Below are 24,803 nucleotides of genomic sequence, written 5' to 3'. Positions count from 1 at the left end.
AGATTCCTAAAGGAGATCCACCTGCTTCCATTTTCGAGCTATGGATTCTTCTTCCAAGTTCCCAAGGGAACATAGCCTTTTAAGCCTTAGCACAACACAGCTGTTCCAAATAAGCCAAGCATTAACCCCAGAGTGACCTTTTCCTCCCTTTAACCCAATGAATGTCAAAATGGTCTCGACGCTGCATGGTTAACTGCAGACGTTACCCAGCCCCAGATGCCACCATGCCAATCTCTTATGCATTAGCACACATTAGCTTCAACCATGGCTGGCTGAGGATTGTTTGTTTTTGTCTCGTTCCGATGCTTTGCTGCAATTATACCTCGTGTTCAGTGATTCTGACAGCGACAGCTACACAGAAGGTATATCAGTCTGTTGAATAAATTCATATTAGCCAGATTAAAGTGCGATAGAAGTGAAATGGCTTAAAACCCGAAAGTCAATATCTGTGCTGGGTTGAAAACCCCCACACCAAACATGCCAATAAAAGCATGTATTACTGCAAGCGTCTACACCGAGGCTGCACCAACTCCAAAACTTTGGCACCATCTCCCCAGAGAGGTGTATCCTGCTTCAACGTTATACTCTGGTACCATCCAGACACCTCAGTCAGATCTAGGGCAACACCTGGTTAAATTTAAAGTTCAATCCTAGGCTTGTCAACCAAAAAGGGCTCTAGATTAGCTCAATGGGACTTATTCCCAGGTAGGTGAGCAGAGAACTATAGCAGGCATAGGCAAACTCAGCCCTCCGGATGTTTTGGGACTACAACTCCCATCATCCCTAGCTAACAGGACCAGTGGTCAAGGATGATGGGAACTGTAGTCTCAAAAGATCTGGAAGGCCGAGTCTGCCTATGCCTGGACTATAGCCTTAAATGTCACTATGAGAAGATATTACTTCCTTGTCTTCTTTATCCTTCTGAGTACAGGCAAATTGAAGCTGAATCTGGAAAAGACAGAGGTGTTTGGTGTCATCACATCCAAGAGGTGCGGTTGCACCTGTAAGGGGCAGGTCCGCTCCTTGTAGTGTGGTCTTAAATTCCACACTGTCACTTCATGCTCAGGTGACCTCAGTGGCTAGGAGTGCATTGGTTTGCCTGGTTTGCCACCTGTGGCTCCTTTTGGACAGAAATGACTTGGCCACTGTACTCCATACTCCGGAAACTTCCGGACTGCGTTACTGCAACACCCTCTATGTGAGGCTGTTGAAGAAGACTCTGAAACTTCAGTTGGCCCAAAAACTCAGCAGCCAGATTTACTAACTGACGTTCCATTTAGATCTCATACAACCTCCCTTTTAAAACAATCGCACGGGTTTCCCAGTCAATTTCTAAGCCCAGTACAAGGTGCTCACATTAATGTTTACAGTCCTAAATGACTTAGGCCCCAAATGCCTGAAAGGCTGCCCCTTTCCCTACAGACCCTCTTAGGTGTTAATCAGAAGAGGTGACCCTCCCACCCCGCTCACAAGCTTGAGGTGGCGGTGGCCCAGGAGACACCATTTTGTGTGGCAGCTGCTAAGCTATGGAACTCCCTCCCCAAAGGAGTGCAACTGGCACCCTCGTGAATCAGTAGTTTTCCTCGTATGCTGAAGACACATTTCTTAATGCCTTTGCCACACGAGAGGTACAGTTTTAGGGCACATCCTATTTTTAAGATTGTTTTAAACTGTTGTGATGCTGTATTTTAAATTGTTGTAACTCAAGTATTTTATTATCATACACTAGAGATCAAATCTATATTTCTGTACAGTGGTGCCTTGCAAGACGAAAAGAATCCGTTCTGTGATTCTCTTCGTCTAGCGGTTTTTTCGTCTTGCGAAGCAAGCCCATTGACGGATTAGCGGATTAGCGCTATTAGCGGCTTTTAGTGGCTTATCTGCTGATCGGATCAGCTGATAAGCGGCTTAGCGGCTTAGCAAAGGGGGGGGAACCAGCAGGAACTCACAAGACATTGTCGTCTTGCGAAGCAAGCCCATAGGAAATTCGTTTTGCAAAGCACCTCAAAAACGGAAAACTCTTTCGTCTAGTGAGTTTTCCGTCTTGCGAGGCATTCGTCTTGCGGGGCACCACTGTACTACTAATCTATTTTACTACCTGGGTAATATTTTTTTTCTGTATAAAGAGAAAAATGCATATGCTACTTTCCCACACACGGGCCTCAAAATTGGTTCACAAGCAACTGCCAAACATGCCAAGAGTTAAGTAAGTTTCTGTTGCTTTTTTTTTTTTTTTACCCTCCTCTGAGCAGAGAGTCTGAACTCAGGAAATCTAGGAAACCTCTTTCGGCAATCTTTGTACACACAAGTGTTAACAGCAATTTTTAAACGAGATAAGAGTTGCTAGGAAACCACAATGCTTAAGCCACTCATTTCATACACTGTGTGTCTGATTCCTGCCTGAGACCACCATAAAATTATCTGTATTTCACATTTAGTTTTATCCCTTATAAATTCAATGCCAGAGGGTTCCAAAAGGGGAAAAAAAGATTTTCCCTTCAAGATCCACTGGAGAATAACGTACAGCGAAAGTAAGGCTTTGAGGCTGTACACCACCAACTTTAGCCCTCAAACACAACTGCATAAAAAGTTGTGGCAGCCATACTCCGGCCCTTGCACAAAATACACAGTGGCCCCCCTCACCCAATTTAGTTTGAATACATTCCAGTATCTTAAGTACATACTTTCTGATCAGAGGTGAACCATTGTTATGAGAAGAGGGAATATATTTGTTACATTTATATGCCACCCTTCTTCCCAGAATTTCCCAGGGTAGGTAACAAAGCAGTAGAACAACACAACTGAAAATAAAAAAGTAAAAATAACCACATGTCCTCAGAGTTAATAATTTCAAGGTTGCCCCAAACAGTATCTTCGAGCCATCAAATGCCTGGGGGAACAGGAATGTTTTTCAATTCCTCCTGAATGTTAATAATGAGGAAGATGGATGCTCCGCACCAGAGAGGGCATTCTGCAAATGGGGAGCCACCACCAAGAAGGCTCTGTAAGCTCCAGCATGGGTAGCACTCAGATGCAGCCCCATAAAACACATACTATGAAGCACGTATCTTCATAATGCATATGAATTACAGTTGCATCTTTATACCTAATATTAACTGATATGACAACGGGCATCAAACATTTGTTACGAAGAAGAAAAACTTAAATCATATAAACAATGGACAACAAAATTATTGCATGGCGTAATTTATTATTTCCAGGTTTGGTGGGCTTCCTAGAGCCTGTGGTCCCCTACACACTCTGCATGGCCGCCAGAAGTAGCTAATCTTCCTGGCATATTAAAAATACCAGCTGGGATCGATGGAAACATGTGGTGCCATAGCATAGATGCCACAGCTACCCAACTTCAAAACTTGCACATGCCAGTCCCAAAGCAAACAGCTCAAAACGCAAATGACAATTCTTTTGCCAGGCAGTGCAATGTTTACTGTAAATCGAAAACGTAACTAATCTTTTCCCACGAATTCCTGGTTAGAACAATTCCCCACCAAGATTACATTTGAAATAAGCTTTGCACACAAGACAATACTTATAGAAACAGCGGAAGGACAACTGTTCCCATTAAGTGAACACACCTAAATGCTGCCTCCTCTTCTTGATCGCTTCCTTTTCTTGAATTTCTTTTTAAAAACAAATGTAACCCACAGAGAAGGATCCCCAAGTTTAAAAGGATGCATTTTTCTCCTTCACTTTACACCACCAGCGCAGATGTATCTATATTTCCTTATGCTTTAGTGTTCACAGCTTTGCAGTAAACAGCCAGAGTGCTTTCCCTGGTTTATTGGTTTTGATGGAGCTGATCATCTAACAAAGTTGATGGAATACCTGATTAGCAATAAGGAACACATTTAAGCACATGAGTCTATCCTTCACCCTGAGTACAACAAATTTGTGTCAGGAAGTCACACAAATAATCACCTTGTTTCTCCTTTCCTTATATTGTTTCCGTCCCTTGCTGGACTACAACTCCCATCTTTTCCAACCACTGGAGATCACCGATTTGGGGGCAGGCTGATGCCGAGCAAGCCTGTTGCGGAGAGGGGTGGAACAGAGTTCGCTGCAAAGGGGAATGACAAGCTGGCTGACACCCTAAACATGAACACTGCACACTACAACATTTTGTTGGAAGGCCACACTTGTCTTACCTAACACTCAACATGGCTTGCAATACTTCAATTGCCTATGTTTCACTTGACAGTTAAGGCGTGGGTTGGGGTTTTTTTTTCTGTGGGACCATCCTCTTTCGCTGAATTTATGCTGTTCTCTTCCATCTGGAATGGGTTTGTTTGTTTCATAATTGCAAATGTTTTATTTGCTTTTATCATCATACATTATATTTTATTTCTAACCTGCCCCAAGCCCTTATAGTGAAGGGTGGGCAAGAGACCTTGCAAATAAACAAACAGAGGTACTGTTGTGCGTGCTGCAGTTCTTGTACAAATAATGAACGCTACCACCCAAAGTGTGGCCAAAATGTCGTCAGGGTTCCCTACATGGATTTTCGGATCAGAATTTTGCTACAACCATAAATTCTTCAAAGGCCAGGGACAGAGCCAAACATGCTTTAATTGGCAGTGTGGCTTCAAGGCTGTGCTCTCTTTCAGAACCAAAAAAGCAAAACACAGGAAATGTCAAAACACATACATTATGGAATGTATTCATATCTGATTTTCAGGCAGATGGGGGTGGATCAAAGGTTTACTGGTCCTGCTCTCTTAAGAAGCCCAAGCTGAAGGATTATAATATAACAGGGGATTTTTAAAAAGTGACTACTATGCAATTTCACCTGCCAAAGAATAACAAAGTTAAACATGCCACATTTGTTTATCCCAAGACACAATCCTACAAAGATATAGCTGTTCAGCAAAGAACTGGACAAAGGAAAACCATAATTAAAAATGTGGCATTCTGAAGTTCACACTTCCCTTGCGGAAGCAGCAAATCTCACTTCTATTGTTTCTCAGGAACCTTCCCCCTCCCCCCTTTCCAGGCTGCAATTTAAATCAATCACATTTTCCCTTGCTAACCCAGCTTACCTCCTGCTATTAGGAGATACTGCTTAAAATGTAGCGCACCCAAAGCTTTTATTTAAAAACGAAAAGGGCAGAGAGGGGGTTACTCTGAGAAATTACTCTGATAACTATCAGACGGCACAACTGGTTTTACATACGGCACAAAATTAGGTTCGGCCTGCTGGAAATTGGTTACGAAATGTGAAGTCTTTTCTGGGTCTTCCTAAACCCACATGGGAGTTTTTCAAAAGCTGCTCTACTTTAAAAAACAAAAACAACACACTTGTTCTAATAGTGCCCTTTTTGCACTCTGAAAGAGAACACAACCTATTCCAGAGACAAAAGCAGCAGCAAGACAAAGAAGCCACGTAATTAGACATTTGGAGACACAGGATAAAAAGAAACAAAAACACACTCTGTCTTGCTACCGGCCTTCCTACGTTATGAAATGCAGATTTTTACTATTCACATTACAAGAATAGCAACTAGATTTATGAGGGTATAAAAATACATTCAGCAGCCTGGAACTGCTGGTAAGATGCTGGAACAGGTTAGCTGCCTGATTTCGAGTTATTTCTCTCTCCTCCACCAACTTCCAAGCCCTCGGACTCTGTGTGTTTTAGAGAACCATCTGTCTGAAAAGCAGGAATGTAATAGCAGGATGGCCAGTGATTAACTGGCAAAAGCTTAGGGCACCTCTATATGGTGTTATTATTTCTTTTAATACTTCTCAGACATGATTTCTAGATGCCAGGTTCTATAATGACCTTGGAGTGAAAGTCAGAGCTTCTGCACTGGACAGAAATATTGACATATGTAAAGTACATTACTTTCACTGTAATCTAGATTGCAAAAATAGCCATCCTGATGGAACCACATGCTCTTCTGTAGTGAAGCAGTTCATCTACTGCATGATGAAATTGGACATCAGCACACACACAAAACCCCACAGGTAAACTCTGTTTTTCTACGTATCTTGAGGACGACAAAGCATGCTTGATCCAGGAATGCATGCAACCCACACATTTGCTTGTGTGTTTTCCTAATTCATTAGAAACAATGAAACATGCCTGACCTTTCTAGCAGTACACAACCGAGTAGTCAGAATTAATTTATACACAACAGGGAATCTCCACGAGAAGCATGGACTGATCAACCTCTGCTGTTCTATGGGAACATTTGCAACATATGCAAACTGAGGGTGAACAATGGAAGCTAGTTCCCAGACACTACACAATGGGAGCACTTCACAAGGGAAGCTGCTCTAATTATTGCATTGATGGCACATTCAAGCATTATAGCTGAGGAGACTCAGAAGTTAACCCTTCCAACATATCACAGATAGCACAGATTTTGTTTTTGAAAATCCCACTGGTTTGATTGCCTTCCTGACTTTTTAAAAATAATTTATTCAATCGTTTTTCTGTGCTGCATTAACTTCTGAACTCTTCCACCTACATCTTTAACCTTTTAATTTAGCTTCTTTCTTTTTTTGGTAGACACTTTGAAATTTATTTGCATTGGTTTTAATTGTATTTCATGTCTTTTCATTGTACACTGGCCTGACTATGATATGGTGGTACAGAATAGTAATCACCATGAGACGCTTAATATTTGATGGTCACATTCATCTAGAGAAAAATACTACTGTATATTCTATTTTAGACTTGATATTTGGTTTCCATAAAGTTTTTGGATGATATTCATCAGAGGTGTCAGGTTGCCCCAAGACTGAGAGGGCCCAGTGTGTGTCATGCTCATGTGACGAACTGTGCACGACAGAGGAGGCCGAGGGCTCTGGAGGAGCTGGCCACTGAACCTGTGACACGCTCAGGGATGCCTTAATTTGAGGGGGCCTGGCTCCCATAAAACAAATATTCAGGGGGCCGAGGTTGATGTGTCTGATATCCATTGTGTCGAAGTATTATTGCAGAACAGAAATTGGAAGTCCTTTTAAAATGTGAGCTATGGGGTGACATTCTTTTTAAACATATTACTCAAGCAGACCAATAGTCCAGGTACACAAACCAAAATCCCTCATACGGCCACACATGGTTCCTATTAATGGATTTTTTTTGTCCTGACTATGTATACATTTTGCACACATTTCAAACTGGATGCAAGTCACAGAAGAGTAAATTAATGAAGAAGAATGCCAGAGGAAATTACTACTTATTGATCAATGATGGATGTTGAGCTATGGAATTCCTTGGCAAGCCTACTAAGGTCAAGGGTTTCTGGGAAATTGGCAATGTACATTTATAAACATAGTTTGAAGGTAGCTTCTTTCAACAAGTTTGCAGCCAGGTCTATTGTCCAACAATTTACACAAACCACCCAGTTCCAGTCCAGGAGGTGGAAAACGGAATGTGTGGTCATGTAGAGCTAAAATACTCTTCCCATTTAAATGCACCCACACTTGATTTGCTGCAAGGATCAGAGCATTAACTGAAAACATTTCATCACAGACCACTTCCTCTTTTATTTCCTGTGGCAAGTGTCTCTTCAGCATAGCAGGCACAAAAAGTACATAAGATATACCTGATAGTAGGTCTTGATGTTTCTGACCAAGATGGTGAGGTTTTGAATCCGTAGGTTGACATCATTGTTGACATGCTTGTTGACACGCTGGTTTGTGGGTCGTGGATCTCTGAAAGAGGAAGGCTGGGATTTTAGGAAATCCAAAGGAATTCAGTAATTACTTTGTTGTTTAAACAGTATCTTTGCTATGTCCCTCAATTGCCCTTTATTTGCTCCTTTGCTACTTCCCGAAATATCCAAACCCCTTGTAAATTCCATAACCTCTTTGACCTTCGTAATCACAAGGTCATTCCACAAGTTAGATAGAATGAGGTACTAAGATTCAGAAATGGTCTATTTCAGGCTGAAGGTGCAAGGCTGAGATTTCAAAATAGATGGCTGGAGAACTAAGCTTGCAGGCTAAAAGTGTTAACCTAGCCTTTACACACACACAAACACACACACACACACACACACAGAGAGAGAGAGAGAGAGAGAGAGAGAGAGAGAGAATGAATGAGAATTGTGCTAGTTTCACTACATATAAGGAGTCCTATAGACAATATTCCATAATTAAAACTACTACTTGCAGAATTAAATTTTGTGGTCCAAAATATGAACATCTCATTCAACTTAACATGTATAATGACTTTTATACCATGCTTCCCAAGGTAATGGGGTAATAGAGTAGACTATAAAGTGCTGTACAGTGGTACCTCGGGTTAAGTACTTAATTCGTTCCGGAGGACCTTTCTTAAGATGAAACTATTCTTAACTTTAGCTAATGGGGCCTCCTGCTGCTACCGTGCTGCCGGAGCACGATTTCTGTTCTCATCCTGAAGCAAAGTTCTTAACCCAAGGTACTATTTCTGGGTTAGCGGAGTCTGTAACCTGAAGCGTATGTAACCAGAGGTACCGTAAACAGTATCACTTCAGAATGCAAATAGGAAGGCTGTTTTTCTATGTTCTACCAAGTAAATAACTGCAGTTTTTTTAAAAAAAATTAAAGAAAGAAAGAAAGAGAAAGAAAGAGCCAGCTATGACATATCACCATTGTACTTGTTTCCCCACTTAACAGGCAGAATAAAAAAGTGACTCGCTCATCTACAGACTGAAGTGATAATGGTGATGATGATAATGAGGTTATTATTTATACCCCAGTCACTCTGGGCAGCTTCCAGATACAAATCAACCCCCTCAATATTCTTTCTACTGTATGCATAGACTAGTCAGAAACTGTCTTATTTGAAAAGCACCTAGCTTGCTATATGTATTATGTGCAAAAATTAAATGGCAGTAGCGGTTATATAATAAAGAAACAGACAAATGAAGTCTTTCACAAAGACAGGCACATTGGCAGCCTAACCCTGAGTATTTCTCAGTTAAGGAAGTCTTTTTTACCTTAAAGGAAAACAGATTGTTTCATGGTATTTAAACCTCAGTTGTGTAAGAGCTGTTGTAACAATGTGATCATTTTACACTTGGTTAGTTTTTTACCCCAAGCTACTCACCAAGTCTTATCAAATCAGGTGCACAGGTCTGAAATTTTTAAACTGGTTTTTAAACAAATTCCCCATCCTCACACAGTCCCAGCCTTCCTCAGAGGCGATTTCCATGACTGAGAGGAAACTGCTGGTGCAGCCACCAGGACTGATCTACCAACTGGTGGAATCTGCCCCTTGCCCCAGCATGAAAACAGGACACAAGAGGCCGAGCTGTGCTGCTCCCAAACAAAACAGGGAAAGCTCTCCTTACAAGGAGCTCAACCCAATTCATCCACATGCCAGAGATGTAGTGAATAATAATATTTAAAATAAAACAGGCAATGGCAACAAGCAAAAGCTTGAGGCTTTCAAAGATGTCTGGGAAAGATTAGAACCCAAAGGCTTTTGGTTCTAGGTTGTCAAGACTGGCGGCTGTTAAATTGGCTCCATCACAAAAGGCAAAGTCTGGCCTTGGAGCAGCAGAAGTAAGACTCCGCAGCGCAGCATTTCATCATACCACTTCCCCTTTCACTCAGGTTTGTCTATATAGTACTTTGGGCTTTACAGTTGTACCTCGGGTTATGAACGCCTCGGGTTGCGCGTTTTCGGGTTGTGGGCTGTGTTGAACCCGGAAGTACTGGAATGGGTTACTTCCAGGTTTTGGTGCTTGCACATGCACAGAAACACAAAATGGCGTCACACGCATGTGCAGAAGTGCCAAATCGCACCATGCGCGTGCGGGTTGCGAACGTGCCTCCCGCACGGATCACGTTCGCAACCTGAGGTACGACTGTATTAACTTGTAGCAAGATGAACCATCAGGGTTGAATGGGGAAGGGGAGGAAGAGGAGGGGAAAGCAGTTGCACAAGGTCTCCTTTCCAAACCCAAGGCGCTCCTCTTCCCCCAAACCAAACACGGACCTGCATGGCCTGAGAGAGGATAAATGTTTCCCTCACTACCAATAGCCCACCAAGCTGGGAAAGCCTAGGAAAAACCAACACACCCCTCCTACACTGGAAATGTTCGAAAATGGGAAAGGAGAAGGAACAGCGTTTACTCCCAAATCTACTGTGTCAGGAGCGGGTTGGCTTCCCCATTCCCAGGGGCGATGGGCAAGATTTGCTTCCACCCACAGTGGAGGTTTTACTCCCCTGCCAGCCGTTCACTGGCAGGGGAGTAAAGGGCTACTTTGAGGTGGGGGCTAAATCTCTTCCCCTGCCCATTAAGTTGATGGATAATGCCAAAATGGCAAAGCATCAGAAATCAGGAAGACCAAAATTTTAATAAGGAATGGGGGGGATTTATAAATTATCTTAAAAACCATTGTGAACAGCTAAAATCGTCACTAGGATTGGAATACTTGTAGTTTAATGGTGAATTTTGGACATAACGGAGGTGTAAAAGGCTTGGATTATTATAAAAGATACGGGAGGAAATGACTAACAATAGGACCCACAAAAGGGGAGGAGGGAAGTCCAGGAGATTCTTTGGAATCTTGTTTTTATGTTGCATGTTGGATATGTGATTATAAAATTTTAAGCTGAAAAACCAAATAAATAAATGTATTAATAAACAAATAATATCTCTTCCCTGCCTGTGATGATGCCAGACACGGGTAATGTCCAAACTACATGACAGCAGCAGACCATTATCTTCAAATGTGGGTATCCCTCAATCACATCTAAAGCCAGGGTTGAAGTGCAAAGACATTACAATTGCTCCAACAGGTGGAAAACCCATTAGGTGGTCTGTAGGGAAGGGACGTGGGTGGCGCTGTGGGTAAATCCTCAGTGCCTAGGGCCTGCTGACCGCATGGTCGGCGGTTCGAATCCCCGCGGCGGGGTGAGCGGTCCCAGCGCCTGCCCACCTAGCAGTTCGAAAGCACCCCCGGGTGCAAGTAAATAGGGACCGCTTACCAGTGGGAAGGTAAACGGCATTCCGTGTGCTGCGCTGGCTCGCCAGAGCAGCTTCGTCACGCTGGCCACGTGACCCGGAAGTGTCTCCGGACAGCGCTGGCCCCCAGCCTCTTAAGTGAGATGGGCGCACAACCCTAGAGTCGGACACGACTGGCCCGTACGGGCAGGGGTACCTTTACCTTTACTAGGGAAGAAAGTTTGGAAACTGATATAGGGGAGATGAGTAAGTTTTAAAAACAAAAGGAAAGCAAATTGCACAGGAGGCATAGCATGTGAACACCACACTCTGGCAAATTCACATCACAGCCATGTGCCCTGTGGGCCCAAACTTCTTTTGTTCACCTTTCCTTTAATTTTAGAATATATGAACTCAATCATTTAACTCTCAGACAGCCTGCCAACTGAGCTCTCAGCATCAAACATGACCTAATCCAGAAGCCTGTCTGGGTTAGAAGCCTGTCAGGTCCAGGTGCACTTTTGGAATTCTGGGAGTTGAAAAGGACTGTGGGTTGTACATGTCTTCCTTTATATAATAAATTTGGGGCATGGGAGCTTCTCTGGCCGGGGAGATTTGGATAAAGAGCAGGTTGCAAATGCCTATAACAAATATATCAAAGTTGGGGGTGGGGGACTGAACAAGCAGAGGTTTCACAGATTTGTTCACATTTCCACATTGTTTTATATGCATATCAACAGACTCTTCTGGCTATTCAACAGAGCCAGTACCTGTTAGCTCACTGTCCTGAGTCAACAGAAAGTAAAAGAAAACACACTGATTTAGGATATTTGGCACCTGCCACTGCTTGTACTACAGCCATGAAAGATAAACGACTTCCGAAGGCCAGTTTTCTATTGCTTGCAATTATAATCACAGTGTAGTGTAGTGTACTGGAAAGAACATGATGGAAAAACAAGCTCATGTCCAACCTTTATGCTAAAAATGCCAAGATTAACTGAAATGCCAAATAGGTGCGGAAATTGTTTTTGTTCAAAGAGCTTCTAACAGAGGCTTGGGTAAGCTTTCAAAAGCCGGAAAATGCTATTCCCTATTTCGAGGAACCTTTTCCTCATTGACTCACCTGCTAAGAAACTCTGGTACATTAAGAGAGATTTCCAGGGAGCATTTTACTCGCCTCGTGTTTGAGATGCAGGATATTATATTATATAAATAATATAAATAGGAGACATGCTCAATAGAGGTAGGCAGTAGAAAAACCAGTCCGCTCCCATCAATGCCTCATAGATGAGCTGAGAGCAGGTTCTAAAACAAAACAAACACTCTGCAGTGGCTGCACAAGCCGGGGGGGGGGGAATAGCAGGTGTGGTGGGCAGAGCTGTCCACTCTTTCTTATCTTTATGGTGAGGAACCCTGCTGAGAAGCTTCCAATGAACCTCCAGGTTCCCCAGGGAACAGTTCAAAAGATGTATGTCTGGGATTCTAACCAACCATTTGTGAACAAAATGGCGCCTTCCATTTTCAGAAGGAACTGGGATCCAGCGCAAGTTCCCCCACTGGAACAGCCTTTGGTAGCATTTATTTGTTGATCCTCCCTTTCCTCTACAGTACCTCGAACCACCTTTCACGCTGTGCTGAACAGTCCTCCAATGCTCTGGAACAGATTTTCAAGGGACTAAGGGGGAAGGAAGGTGATATCAGTGAAAGCCAGTTCCCCACTTCTGCTGGCAGGAGCATCTCATGAGCACAATTCTATTCTATTGCATCAGAAATTGCAGAGCATTTAACACAGATGCCTGTTTCAATATTTTCAAGTTCTTATTAGCTTATTATTGCACCCATTTTTTTTAGTTATTTATTATTCTGGGAGCAGGTGAGTTTATTAAGCATTTTATTGCACATTTATGGGGACTTAACAACAGCTAAGCCATATTGTGCAAAGCACAAGAGTGAATCCTTTGAGCCATTGGGCAAAGTGGGGCAATCTGATTTTGGCAATCAATAAAAAATACTGCCATAAACCAGCATCATGCCATGTTTATGGAAGACAATCTTACTCAGCTACGAGTGATCGCCAAAGAAGAAGAAGATATAAATATTTATAAATAAAGGGCAGGAGATGTATTTCAATTTATTAATGCCTTCCCCCCCCGCCCCTGCCACCAGATAGAAAATCCCACTCTAGTAAATCTGTCTCTGTTCCCAAAATAATTTGGCCAGTATTATGCACTCAGTTTGTGAGAGTGTCCCAGCTGCTGCCCTAACTTGGACAATAGTTTCCTGACCTGCTCCTGTGTTCAAGATCTGGCGTGCAACATTGCACTTATGATGAGCAGCTGAAAGCATGCACCTATCTTCTGGTGATGGGCAGCTGCTGATCTAACCACATCCTGGTTTCAGCACTATTTAGAGCCTATACAGTTTAGTCATTTCTCTACAGCTGTCCTTATTATGTGGGGCGTATATGGTTATTGCTTTCTCTAGCTAGGAATAAAAGAACTCAGCACACAACAGTTGTTATGTGAAACTCCTTGAAAGTGTTTCCATGGCCACTCTGCCATATGAAACGTACACAGGGAGTGGCGAGGAGGGAATGAAAGAATGGCTGTCCGTGTTTTAAGAGTCTTCTGGTAATTTTCAGTAGTGTTCACTGAGAACTGACCATCTAATCATTAGTTTGGGTTCACAAATATTTTACTGGCCCAGTGAGATCAGTAAGGAGGCTAGGATACAGGGGACAATGAAAGACAAGCAATATAACTTGTTGAACTCTCCTTGTATAACAAGCCCCTGTCCCTGGAACAATGGCTAAGGTATGGTTCTCCAGCTTACCACCTGGGAAGCGGTTAATAAAATATTAAGTGCAGATACTGGCAAAACAGACATGCCTATGAAACACAGGAGGCATAGAAGTAGATTGTCTTACAGGCATCAATTTGCCGGCTGTCCTTCACCTTGGTCTCAGTTGGATGACTATGCATGGCGAGACCATAATAGGAAAATGGATGAACTGCTTTGCCAGACCAAAGGTCTACGACGCTCTCTCCGAACGCCATCCAGACAAGTACCTCTGGAAAGCGCACAAAGCAGACAATGGTGGAGAGACAGCCACACTGTGTTTGCTCCCAGCAAGATGTCCAGAATACAGTGGTACCTCAGGTTACAGACACTTCAGGTTACAGATTCTGCTAACCCAGAAATAGTACCTCAGGTTAAGAACTTTGCTTCAGGATGAGAACAGAAATCGCGCGGCGGCAGCAGGAGGCCCCATTAGCTGAAGTGGTATCTCAGGTTAAGAACAGTTTCAGGTTAAGAACGGACCTCCAGAACGAATTAAGTTCTTAACCCGAGGTACCACTGTACTTTAAATCAACTGTGGCCCTCCAGAGGCTGTTGAGCTCCATCTCCCATCATCCCTTGCCAGCATAGTCAACAGTCAGGTGTGTTGGGAGTTGCAGAGTCCGACAACATTGTTCTAACCCGGTGTTTCCCAAACTTGGGTCTCCAGCTGTTTTTGAACAACAACTCCCACCATCCCTAGCTAGCAAGAGCAGTGGCGTAGCGTGGGGGGTGCCAGGGGTGCCGGCCGCACCGGGCGCAACATTTGGGGGGGCGCGTTTGACCGGCCCTCCTCGAGGAAGCAGGAACCCCACTGTCCTCGGACCTCCTCCGAAGGCTGGCGGTGGGACGGAGAGACCTCCTCCCGCCGCCAGCCTTCGGAAGGCTGCTCCGAAGCCTGGCAGTGGGGCGGAGAGACCTCCTCCCGCCGCCAGCCTTCGGAAGGCTGCTCCGAAGCCTGGTGGTGGGGCGGAGAGACCTTCTCCCCTCACCAGCCTTCGGAAGGCTGCTCCGAAGCCTGGCGGTGGGGCGGAGAGACCTTCTCCCCGCACCAGCCTTCGGAAGGCTGCTCCGAAGCCTGGCGGTGGGGCGGAGAGACCTTCTCCCCGCACCAGCCTTCGGATGGCTGTCCTGAAGACTTGTGGTGGGAGCAGTGGCGTAGCGTGGGGGTGCAGGGGGGCCTGCTGCACCTGGCGCAACATCTGGGGGGCGCGCGGAAGAGACTCGAGTGCTAAAATCCACGGGTTAGGGGGCGCAAATTACTTGCCTTGCCCCGGGTGCTGAGAACCCACGCTACGCCACTGAGCAAGAGCAGTAGTCAAGGATGATGGGAACTGCAGTTTGAAAGCAGCTGAAGACACAAGTTATCTAGCCCTCCATTTAAAAGCAGAGGAGACTGTATCAGGTATTCGCAGTGGTTGTTGCACTCCCCTTCCCCCAGCACGTACAAATGTCAAATTCCATTCACTGGGTGGAGTGACCACGCAAATGTTTTCTCAAACGTTGACAAAGCCATTTGGGAATTTTGCTTTATATCTGTTCTCCAGTATAAGCAAAACAGGTTTCTGATTAGGACAGCAATAGCCATGCAGGCCCCATAGAACAGAGATAAGTGGTGACAACAGTACACCCTCTAGCAATGCCAAGGCTAGGATGCCAGGCGGTCCCCCTTGTCTCTTTGTCCAGAGGAAGTACTTTCTGTGCTTAGGAACAGCAGTCACTGGCTATACCAACCTCCCATTACTTTATCTGAACTCTTTCAAAGCCATCCAAGAGACTGGCCCAGCAGCACACCTTGTGATAATCAATGGAAGAGTAACTTTCCATTATGTGGAGAGGTTTTATTGAGAACTCAATTGACCCACCTTTTCTTCTCCCAGGCAACAATTGAATGCTGCACTTTATTTTCAGTAGTTTCTTGGGTTGTTGTTTTTTTAAAAAACCTCCTCTGTATCTGTGTTTTGTTTTTCTTCTCTCACGCAGGTGGTGCTGTGGAAGGACATGGGTCTAAACCACAGAGCCTAGGACTTGCCGATCAGAAGGTCAGTGGTTCGAATCCCCGCGATGGGGTGAGCTCCCATTGTTCGGTCCCAGCTCCTGACCACCTAGCAGTTCAAAAGCACATCAGAGTTCAAGTAGATAAATAGGTACCTCTCCAGTGGGAAGGTAAACAGCGTTTCCGTGCGCTGCTCTGGTTCGCCAGAAGTAGCTTAGTCATGCTGGCTACATGACCCGGAAGCTGTCTGCGGACAAACGCTGGCTCCCTTGGCCAGTAAAGCGAGATGAGCGCCACAACCACAGAGTCGTCCGCAACTGGACCTAATGGTCAGGGGTCCCTTTACCTTTACCATCATTTTTATTGTGTTCAATCTGTATGTGTTTGTGCCAATAAACTTTTAATTAAAATAAATGAATTTGCTGGTGATTCAGTTGCTTTCATATGAATCCTGGTGTTTCAGGGGGAAGAATAACTTCCCCATATCTGAACACCTGTCTCCTTCCAGCCACCCTTACCCAGTCATAGGAGCTACTGGGACTCGACTCTACCTTCACATTTTATAAGTGGTCTTAGAGAGAGTAGTTGCGACTATTTCCCCCAGAGTCTGCCACCATCACCAACATAAAGAGGTGGAGCACAGCAGAGGCAGAGAGGAGAGGAAAGCAAAGCAAAGGAGAGCCCCATACAATATGATTTGTCCTGAGCTCTGCACATGAGCATAGCCAGGATTTATTGGAGGAGCAGGCATTATGTGAGGGGGGGGGTGCAGAACTGAGTTATCTGTGATGCAATTAGTCAGTTAAGTATTTTTATTTATTGACTTGACTGAGGGGGGAGCTGCCCCCCTCCAGGGACGGCCCTGCAGTCTACTGAAAATCACCCAGAAATCTACATCTCCCTTCTGCCCACCCATGCATTCGCTCTGTAAGATCTAAAGATAGTTCCCTAAAAATGCTGTACAAGATAAAGATATCCAATTATGTCTCAACTTGCAAGGCGTGGGTAGAGTGTGTGTGCACACTTCATAGCAGTAATTTAAATTGGCTATGGCATTATGGGGAGAGAGAGAGAGGGGAAAAAGTCTATCCGAAGCCTTTTAAGGTCATGAGAGCTACTGAAGTTTAATCAGTCCCTGGAGCATACACAAGAAACTCATTTGACTAGCCATCCTTGCATTCTCTATCCCAATGGATTAGTTAATCTTTTAAAGCTGTGTGTTCTACATGGAAAGAGGTCCATCAGTCAGACACGCAGTATCTTCAGGGAAGTTGCCCAGCTGTCTAACCACCAAGTTGCAGTTCTGATATACACACACTCTCTCCAAGAACGAAATTTAGTAGACTTACCTACCTACTGAGCTGCTTTTAAATATATAATAGTACCATATTGCATCCTAAAGGTAAAGTGACCCATGACCATTAGGTCCAGTAGTGGACGACTCTGGGATTGCAGCGCTCATCTCGCTTTACTGGCCGAGGGAGCCAGCGTACAGCTTCCAGGTCATGTGGCCAGCATTACTAAGCCGCTTCTGGCGAACCAGAGCAGCGCACGGAAATGCTGTTTACCTTCCCACCAGAGTGGTACCTATTTATCTACTTGCACTTCGTGCTTTCGAACTGCTAGGTGGGCAGCAGGGACCGAGCAATGGGAGCTCACCCTGTCACGGGGATTCGAACTGCCGACCTTCTGATCGGCAAGCCCTAGGCTCTGTGGTTTAACCCACAGTGCCACCCGCGTCCTTATATTGCATCCTACATGAAACAAAATGCAGCACAATCTTATACATGTGTACTCAGAAGTGAGCCCCACTGAATTCAACAAGGCTTCCTTTCAGGAAAGTGAGGGTAAAATTACTGCACTTAAAAGAAGAAAATGACACACATACACTCTCCAAACTTGGATCTTTGATAATAATTTTTTTTAAATCATTTTTTCTTAGATTGGCGTTGGATCAGTTAAAAGTATATGTGCAAATGCAGAACTTAGCAAATGGTGCAAAAAAGGGTCACTTTTAGTTCTATTCCACCCACAATGATAAAATGAAAATAAATTTCCAACACTCAACCTTGAATGAATGAATGAATAAGATAATATTCATGTCACTGCCTTTTTACAAATAGGGAAGCATTGATTAAAATAAAAATAAAAATGCATGAGGCAGTATTTGCATCCATTTCCAACCAAGACCCATTCATTCCAGCTGTTAGGTAAACCAGCAATAGCAGAAATAATGATACTGCCTTCTCTGTTTCCAGTTTCTGCAAACACAGTCTGGCTGCAACCTGAAGTGAGCTGCAATCAGGAAATACAGAGCCAAAGCCCTCCTTCCAAGAAGGCACCTAGGTAATACATTTCACCAGTGGAATGCAGTGTCCAATTGCAGATGTAATTTCACATAAAATTGGCAAGAAAAACCCAGAAGCATTCAGACTATTTAACAGAAGGGGATTGGCACCTTACTGCACTGATGCTCAAAGCAGGAAGCAAAGGGAGTGCTCACATGCCAAAATAACCGACATTATCTCAGTCAGTCAAAAAATATGCTGTCAAATCTGAAATCAGTAAGCACTAAAAGGTATTGAGCCAAACACTTTAAAAGACAGTTTTACACCAGGCCTGAAAAACTGATGAGTCTGCACTAGAAACTCAGATTCATTCCTTTCTCTGAAGCAATAAAAAACAATTTAGGAGTTGGTGGGAGGCAGAGGAGGAAAGGCCTCCTCTGATTTACAGGCAAAGCAGTAACTGCTGTGCAGAATCTAAATGTCTCGACATGAAAGGCAAAAGTCATAGGCAGTAGCTGTGAACACCTTTGCAGCAAGCTTAGGCTGGATGTACACAAAAGCCACAGTTCTGGTTTCTTGTTATACAGATTCAACCCTTCGGGAGTAAGGTTTAAATTTCATTGATCCTGAGGCACAACTGGGCACACTGCCAACACTGGCCCCGAAAAACTCCACTACAAGGAAAAGCAAAACCAGCTCTGCTGAGGTGCTCTGACAATCACCGCTCTAAAAACATGTTTCACATCTGACTAACTTTGTATTTCTGGAGAGCTGTGAACCTGTGAACGTTTACACTGACGTGACGCTTGGTGATAACTGAATTAAGAGAGTGAAGACAACCTTACACCTTTCTTTAAGGCAAGAAGATCACAAGTCCACATATTCTGCTGAGATTAAACTCTTCTGAAACGCAGCTGTGTTTCAAGCCAAGCACAAAGCTCACATGAAACAGGTTGTTTCATCATGTTACAGAATCCGTAACAGGAAGGGATGTGGTCAAAATTAGGCTTAACTGAGCTCAGAGACAGAAAGAAAGAAAAGACACTTATGCACAAATTAATATTTCCCCAGGCACCACTGTTTCCTCCCTCTCTCCGTTGCCATTTTAGGTTAACGTCTAAAGGATTTTATGATTGCAAAAGCTTTATGAACAATAGGCTGCTAAAATTGTCTGATACATCACACCCTACTTCTGGCAGGACAGCACATTCAGAACATTCAAACTTCATGTTTAAAAAAGAAAAAAGTTCTCTCTGTCTAAACTGAATTATTGAATAAATTGAATAAAAAGGCGTGACCTTTTTTCCCTTTTTTAAAAGCCAACCTCTCCCCATTCCCGGCATCTAAGCATCTCTTTGGCATTATGAAGCTGTCCTATACTTTCGCATCTAGCACCTAGTGCATCAACTGGCAGCTGTTCTCTAAGGTCTCGGGTATCTTCCCCATACCTGGTCCCAAGAGCCTTTAACTCAACGGTGGGGAACATGCAGCCCGTCAGATACTGCTGCACACCAACTCCCATCAGCCCCAGCCAGTATGACCAATAGTCAGCCATGGTGGGAGCTGCAGCTCAAAGCCAACTGGGCAACCACAGGCCCTTCACCCCTGCTCTAACTGGAGGTGCCAGGATTTGAACTTGGAACCATGTGCTTCCCAAGAGTGTGTGCACTTTGCTATTGAGTGATGGAACCATAGGCTTTGAAAAGCCCTCAGCGACAGCACAGAAGAGCAAGTCAATCAAAAGCCAGAGGTGAACCATGATTAATTTTCCCAGGAGGAAAGAGGCAGCAACAGTCACCCACGAAACTAGGGTGCTGAATCGATGGCATTGACTTTCATTACAAATGCTTTCATTCCACCAGTTCTAAAAGCATAATTTCCCCACTCATCCCTTTGATTGTAACTCACACTTGCAACATTATTTTGTTCAGGAAGACTCCGTCCGCAAGGTCCATATACATGGCGAGCTTGTCTTCATTATCGTTCCCTAATGGTCCAAACGTTTTCACCTGCCAGAAAAAAAGCTTTATTAGGAAATAATCTCAAAAAAAGGGGGGGGGACAACACTTTGCAACTTTGCCCCCGTCACCTTCAGTCATGTTAGCAAAGATGCCTGAGAAAAGTATCCACTAACTTTAAGGAAACACCCACCATTATTTCTGCTACAAATCCATCTCAATAGCAGTTGGCATTGTCTCGATTCCTTCCAAGATCTTACTTAAACCAATTTCCATTCCCCAATTAATCTTCTTGACACATACACATTAAAAAAAGAGAGAACAACTTTACCTGAAAAGTTTGCCCTCTTCTACAGGCCTGGTACACGTTGCTTGCTACTATTAATTTATTATGGCACACCAGATGGCATGAGGTGTTGTGGCCAGTCTAGAAATCAAATGGTAGACTGCTGATGTGGTAGAACTGACTGCACCCCGTCTGACAGCAAGTAGAAGAGAGCTTTTTTGAACCCTCCTCTGTGTAACAACTCCACTCAGGCAGGTAACAACTTTGGGAGAAAGGTTGCCGCCTAAGCCTCCTTGGGGACATTTTGCTCACCTGTCGTTCAGAGGAACAAAGAGACCTTACTCAGAGTGAGCCAGCCCTAGAGATTATCTCCACCAATGTCCTGTTTGCAGCACCAAATGCTACTGCCTACTACTGTCAGAGCTGCCTCATCCACAGTGGCTCACTCTTAAGAAAGGACCCATGATCAGATGAAGTGGTAACCAGGAGAACCATTCGGATCATGGCCACTACACTGCTGTTGTCCAGGCCACAGGAGCAAGGTCAGTAGCCACTCAGCAAAATGGAGGTGGGCAGCTCTGCAGGCAGGCAGGTAAGCCAGGTGAGGAATTGATCCCCTGCTTCTCCAAACCTGCCACCTGAGACACCTTGGCTAACAGGTGGCTTGGCCCTGTACAGGGAGTATATGCAGGGGAGTATTGAAAAATGCTGGTCCCTACCCTACTGCCTGAAGTAGTGCAGTCAGTTCTACCACTGCATGTGTAAATTCAGCATAGGTCAATCAAGACTGGGGAAATCCTCACGCTTAGGGCAAAGGGATGTGCATTTGATCATTGATCGTCCTTCATTTCCTTCCACACCTCACAGCCACAATCCATTTTCAGGTGAGGCGCTTTTTGGTCCAGTTGATTTCAACTGGAGAGTTAAACACATGGATCATATCAGGCTTCAAGTGGGGCAAAAGAGCACATGCTACCTTTCCTTTTCGATTATTTCTCCTTCAACTAGCTCTCCTTCTGTTCCAAGCAAGGTTTTGCTGACTGTTTCTGCCTTAAAACTGCACTGGCTTCAAAGGCCAACCCCCCAAAATGTCTCTTGCCCTGGATGAAAGGTCCAGAGGGGAGGGGGAGCCAGAAAGAGTCATTAGCATGTACTGTATAAGAGAAATCCTATGTCCCCTTCCTTTGTAAACTCCTGCTCCAAGAAAGGAAGGATTATGTGTTGGAAAGGAGACAATGCCATGAATTCCCAAAGACAGTAGCAATGGTGGCTGGTGCCCATTGGAACTTGTGGGGTGGAAGCTTAGGGAGACCAACAGGAGCTGGAGCCAGAACCAATGACTGGCAAGGGCAACTCATTCCTAATTTTGCCCCCAATCCTCTTCCTTGCAGAGTTCTGCAAGGGCAGCGCTGACATCAAGGAGGAGGAAGCTGGCAAGCAGTGCCACTCCTTAGACTGGCAGTAAGTAAGAAGGCCGGTGGGTGGGGCTGGTTATGGGTAGAATTATGGGTAGAATGAGGTCCGCAGGGCAGTGCCCCATTTGCTTTCATGGTTCAACCTCCAGTGCTAAGCAGGATTTGTGCACAGGAAGACCACGGCCCTTGGTGACAATCATGCGCATGTCTACTTCGGCATGTGGGCACAACAGAAGTGTGCGAGGGAGAGGAAGCTATGGCCAATTATGGCTTTCAAAAGGGAATCTCCTGGTGATCTTGGTCGGGTTTGAATGTCACTACTCTTCTTGTAGGGAAGCTTCATCTGGGCAGCATTAAGGCCAAAGCAGCCTCAACAGTCACAATGCACAAGTGCTTCTAGTTTAAAAGATTAAGGGGTCCCCTCCCCCTTTCCTTTTAGGGTTTCCGACACCTTGCCGGAGAGCAAGGTGCCACATCCCATAAAAGAGAAAGGAATCTTTTATGAATGAACAATAATGAGCCTGATCACGGATAGCGATCTTTTTTTAAAGAACACAATGAATGGGCCATTTCCAACCGCACAGTTCCATGGCTCGGAAAAAAAAATAAAAACTTTTAAATTGGAAAGCCCACTTTTGCGACAAGTTAGGTAGTATGAAAATCTAACACTCTTTCTCCTCTCTCTCTCTTAAAGTAATCCTGCAGGGATTACTTGGGAGCACAAGGCACCCACTTCAAACTCCATCAACTTCTTTCCTTCCGGAAACCGAGAGGAAAGCGGCGCCAACAAAAGCAAGGCAACAAGCACACTTTCCGTGTTGGTGTTTTCCCAAGGGGCCCCCGCCAAGCGGCTCCTCTCTCCCTCCCCACCCAAATCGACCCCCTTTCCTGGGTGGCCTCTCCTAGGTGCCCCACGAGGAAAGGCGATTTCCTCCGCCAGAGAGGCGCTCAGCCCGCCCCCCGCCCCGGCAACAACTGCTAACAACAACAGCAGCAGCAGCAGCAACGCGGCGACGGCGGCGCCTTTGCAAAAACTCACCCAGGTCACCAAGGGGCTCTGCAGAAAGAGCTCCATGAGTTCGGAAATGGTCACGTCCATGTTGCTCCCCGAAGAGGAGGAGGAGGAGGAGGCGGGCTCCTCCGTTTGCCTTTGGCTCGAGCTGGTTGCGCTCACGCGGGGAACAAAGGCGAGGAGCCCATAGCCCGGGCGGACTGGCTTACGAGGGAAACAATACGAGGCTCATCTCCTCTCTCCCCTCCCCCTGGGCTGCGGCGGGGAGGGACGCGCACACGCGGGCCGCGATCAGTCGCCCTCCTGCGGCGCTCCTGCTTGCAAAAGCGGCGGCGGCGGCGGCGGCGGCAGCCTCCTTCTCCTCCTCGAGGCAGCCCAGCCCTCGCCAACAACCTGCTGGTGGGCAGGACAGGGCGCAGCTCGCGCGCAAAGGAGCGGCGACGGCGGCGGGAGCTGAGCCACCGGCGGCGCACTCTTGCCGAAGCCTCCGGGCGTAGCGAGTGGCTCCTCTTTCGTGGCGGCTGCTGATGCGCAAGACGGGCCGGGGGTGGGGAAAGGAACCAACGGGAAAGGGACCTCTTCTTTTAGAAAAGCTTCCGAAAGTTTTCTTTCTTCTGGAAGCCAAGCAGAACGCGCGTCCCGGGCGCTCTGCCTGTGCGCTCTAGAGCGCCTCGCCCTTTCCCTCTTTCCAGGCAAGAGACAAAGTCCTCCTGCGCCGCGCAGTTATTACCTGTAGCGGGAACTCTTTTTACAACTGAAGATGAAAGGGGAGCGGGGGAGGGCAAACACACACAAGCCACCCACTTTGATGGACGTCGCTGGTTGCAAATGAGAGCCTGGGGTAAAGGGTTGGAGCTGGCCAATGGAAGATGCCTCTGGGCTTAATTGGGCTGGGAAGGTGCGAGCAACTGCGCCGCGAGGACAAAGTGCGCGCGAGGGGAACCCGGGTCCCCTTGAGCTGCGCGGGGTCCGCGGTGCGCGCCGTCGCTTCTGTGGATGTAAGCCGCGTTGGAAGCAAGTTAGCCTTTACTTCTTCCGAGCGGATGAGACGCCGGCTGCCCCTTCGGGTTTCTCAAAAAGGAAAGGCAAAGTGTGGCCTCGCGCGCCTCTGGTTTCAGTCCCAGGCGCCTGCCTTGGTCTCCAGCACTTTGGAGGCGTCCCCAACAATCCGCTGGGAGGAGGAGGAGGAGGCGGGCAGGCTGATTAAACTGGAGAGGAATTACAGGCTCTGGTTTTCAGCGCAGAAACAATCCTCTCCCACGAAAGCCCCCCGAGTGGGGGCTCGATTCCCCTCTTCGGAGCGGCAGGATGTTTTTCTTCTGGGCTCGTGGTCTCTGCAAACATGACGGCAGCGTTAGGCTGGCCTATTGTGTTTAAACATGAACTCATGCCAAAAGCTTCCAAAGGACAAAGGGAATTGGTCGAGCGAGCCTGTAGGTATATAGGGGATTTAACCCCAGAGTCCTGGGAATCATTTGGGAAAGGGAGAGAAGGGGGGGGATGGAGCAAGTGTGGTGAAGACCCTCCAAGTGCCCCAGTTTTCCAGGGACAGTCCTGGATTTATAGAATCTGTCTCGGTTTCTAATTTGATCCCAGAGCGTCCCGCTTTTCCTTCAGATGTCCCTAATTTCATTTAAGAAATGTTGGGAGGGTATGGTGGTGTAGTGGTTAGAGCATTGGATCAGGCCCTGGGAGAGGCCAGGGTTCAAATCCCCTCTGTGCCAGGAAGCTGATGGGGTGACCTTGGGCCAGTCACACGACTCTCAGCCTGACCTCCCTCACAGGGTCCATGTGGGGAGAAAGAGAGCTCATTAGTGGGGTAGAAATGGGATAAAGCAATAATTTGAACCTTGTTACAGCTCCTGCAGAAAGTACAGTTTGGGGAAACAAGGTAAGGAAGTCCCACGGTCTTATTATGGATCGATCTGGCATTCAGAAACAGCATCGCCAAACCAGAGGATCTAAATCGATAAGCTACCAGGAGGACCTTCTTAAGGAGTGGGAGAGCTGAAACAAGGAACAGAGACCAAACATCTAGGCTTCTGCCCCAAACAGTGGTGAGCTCCTCCAGTCTGACCACTGAAACTGGGGCATCATCTC

General features: G+C 45.7%; 1 protein-coding gene across 3 annotated transcripts in view; it reads right to left on the bottom strand.

Annotated features, from left to right (window-relative positions):
• CCDC88C (coiled-coil domain containing 88C) overlaps nt 1–24,435 on the bottom strand; it is a 102,064-nt gene extending 77,629 nt beyond the window's left edge. The window contains exons 1-3 of one of the 3 annotated variants that reach the window (XM_082231832.1): nt 22,731–24,435; nt 19,941–20,041; nt 7,575–7,683 (exon numbers count right to left, since the gene is read on the bottom strand). In XM_082231832.1, coding sequence (XP_082087958.1) covers nt 7,575–7,683; nt 19,941–20,041; nt 22,731–22,790 — 270 coding nt within the window. In that variant the 5' untranslated portion in view covers nt 22,791–24,435. Of the gene's footprint in view, nt 1–7,574; nt 7,698–19,940; nt 20,042–22,730 lie in introns of those variants that run through there. The other 2 variants (XM_082231831.1, XM_082231833.1) reach the window with 2 other exon arrangements.
• Nucleotides 24,436–24,803: the final 368 nt, after the last annotated feature.

Source organism: Podarcis vaucheri, assembly GCF_965113315.1.
Source record: "Podarcis vaucheri genome assembly, chromosome: 1".
NCBI classification, from domain to species: Eukaryota; Metazoa; Chordata; class Lepidosauria; order Squamata; family Lacertidae; genus Podarcis; species Podarcis vaucheri.
Note: the sequence above shows the minus strand (reverse complement) of the source record. Positions and strands in the feature narration are given on the sequence as shown.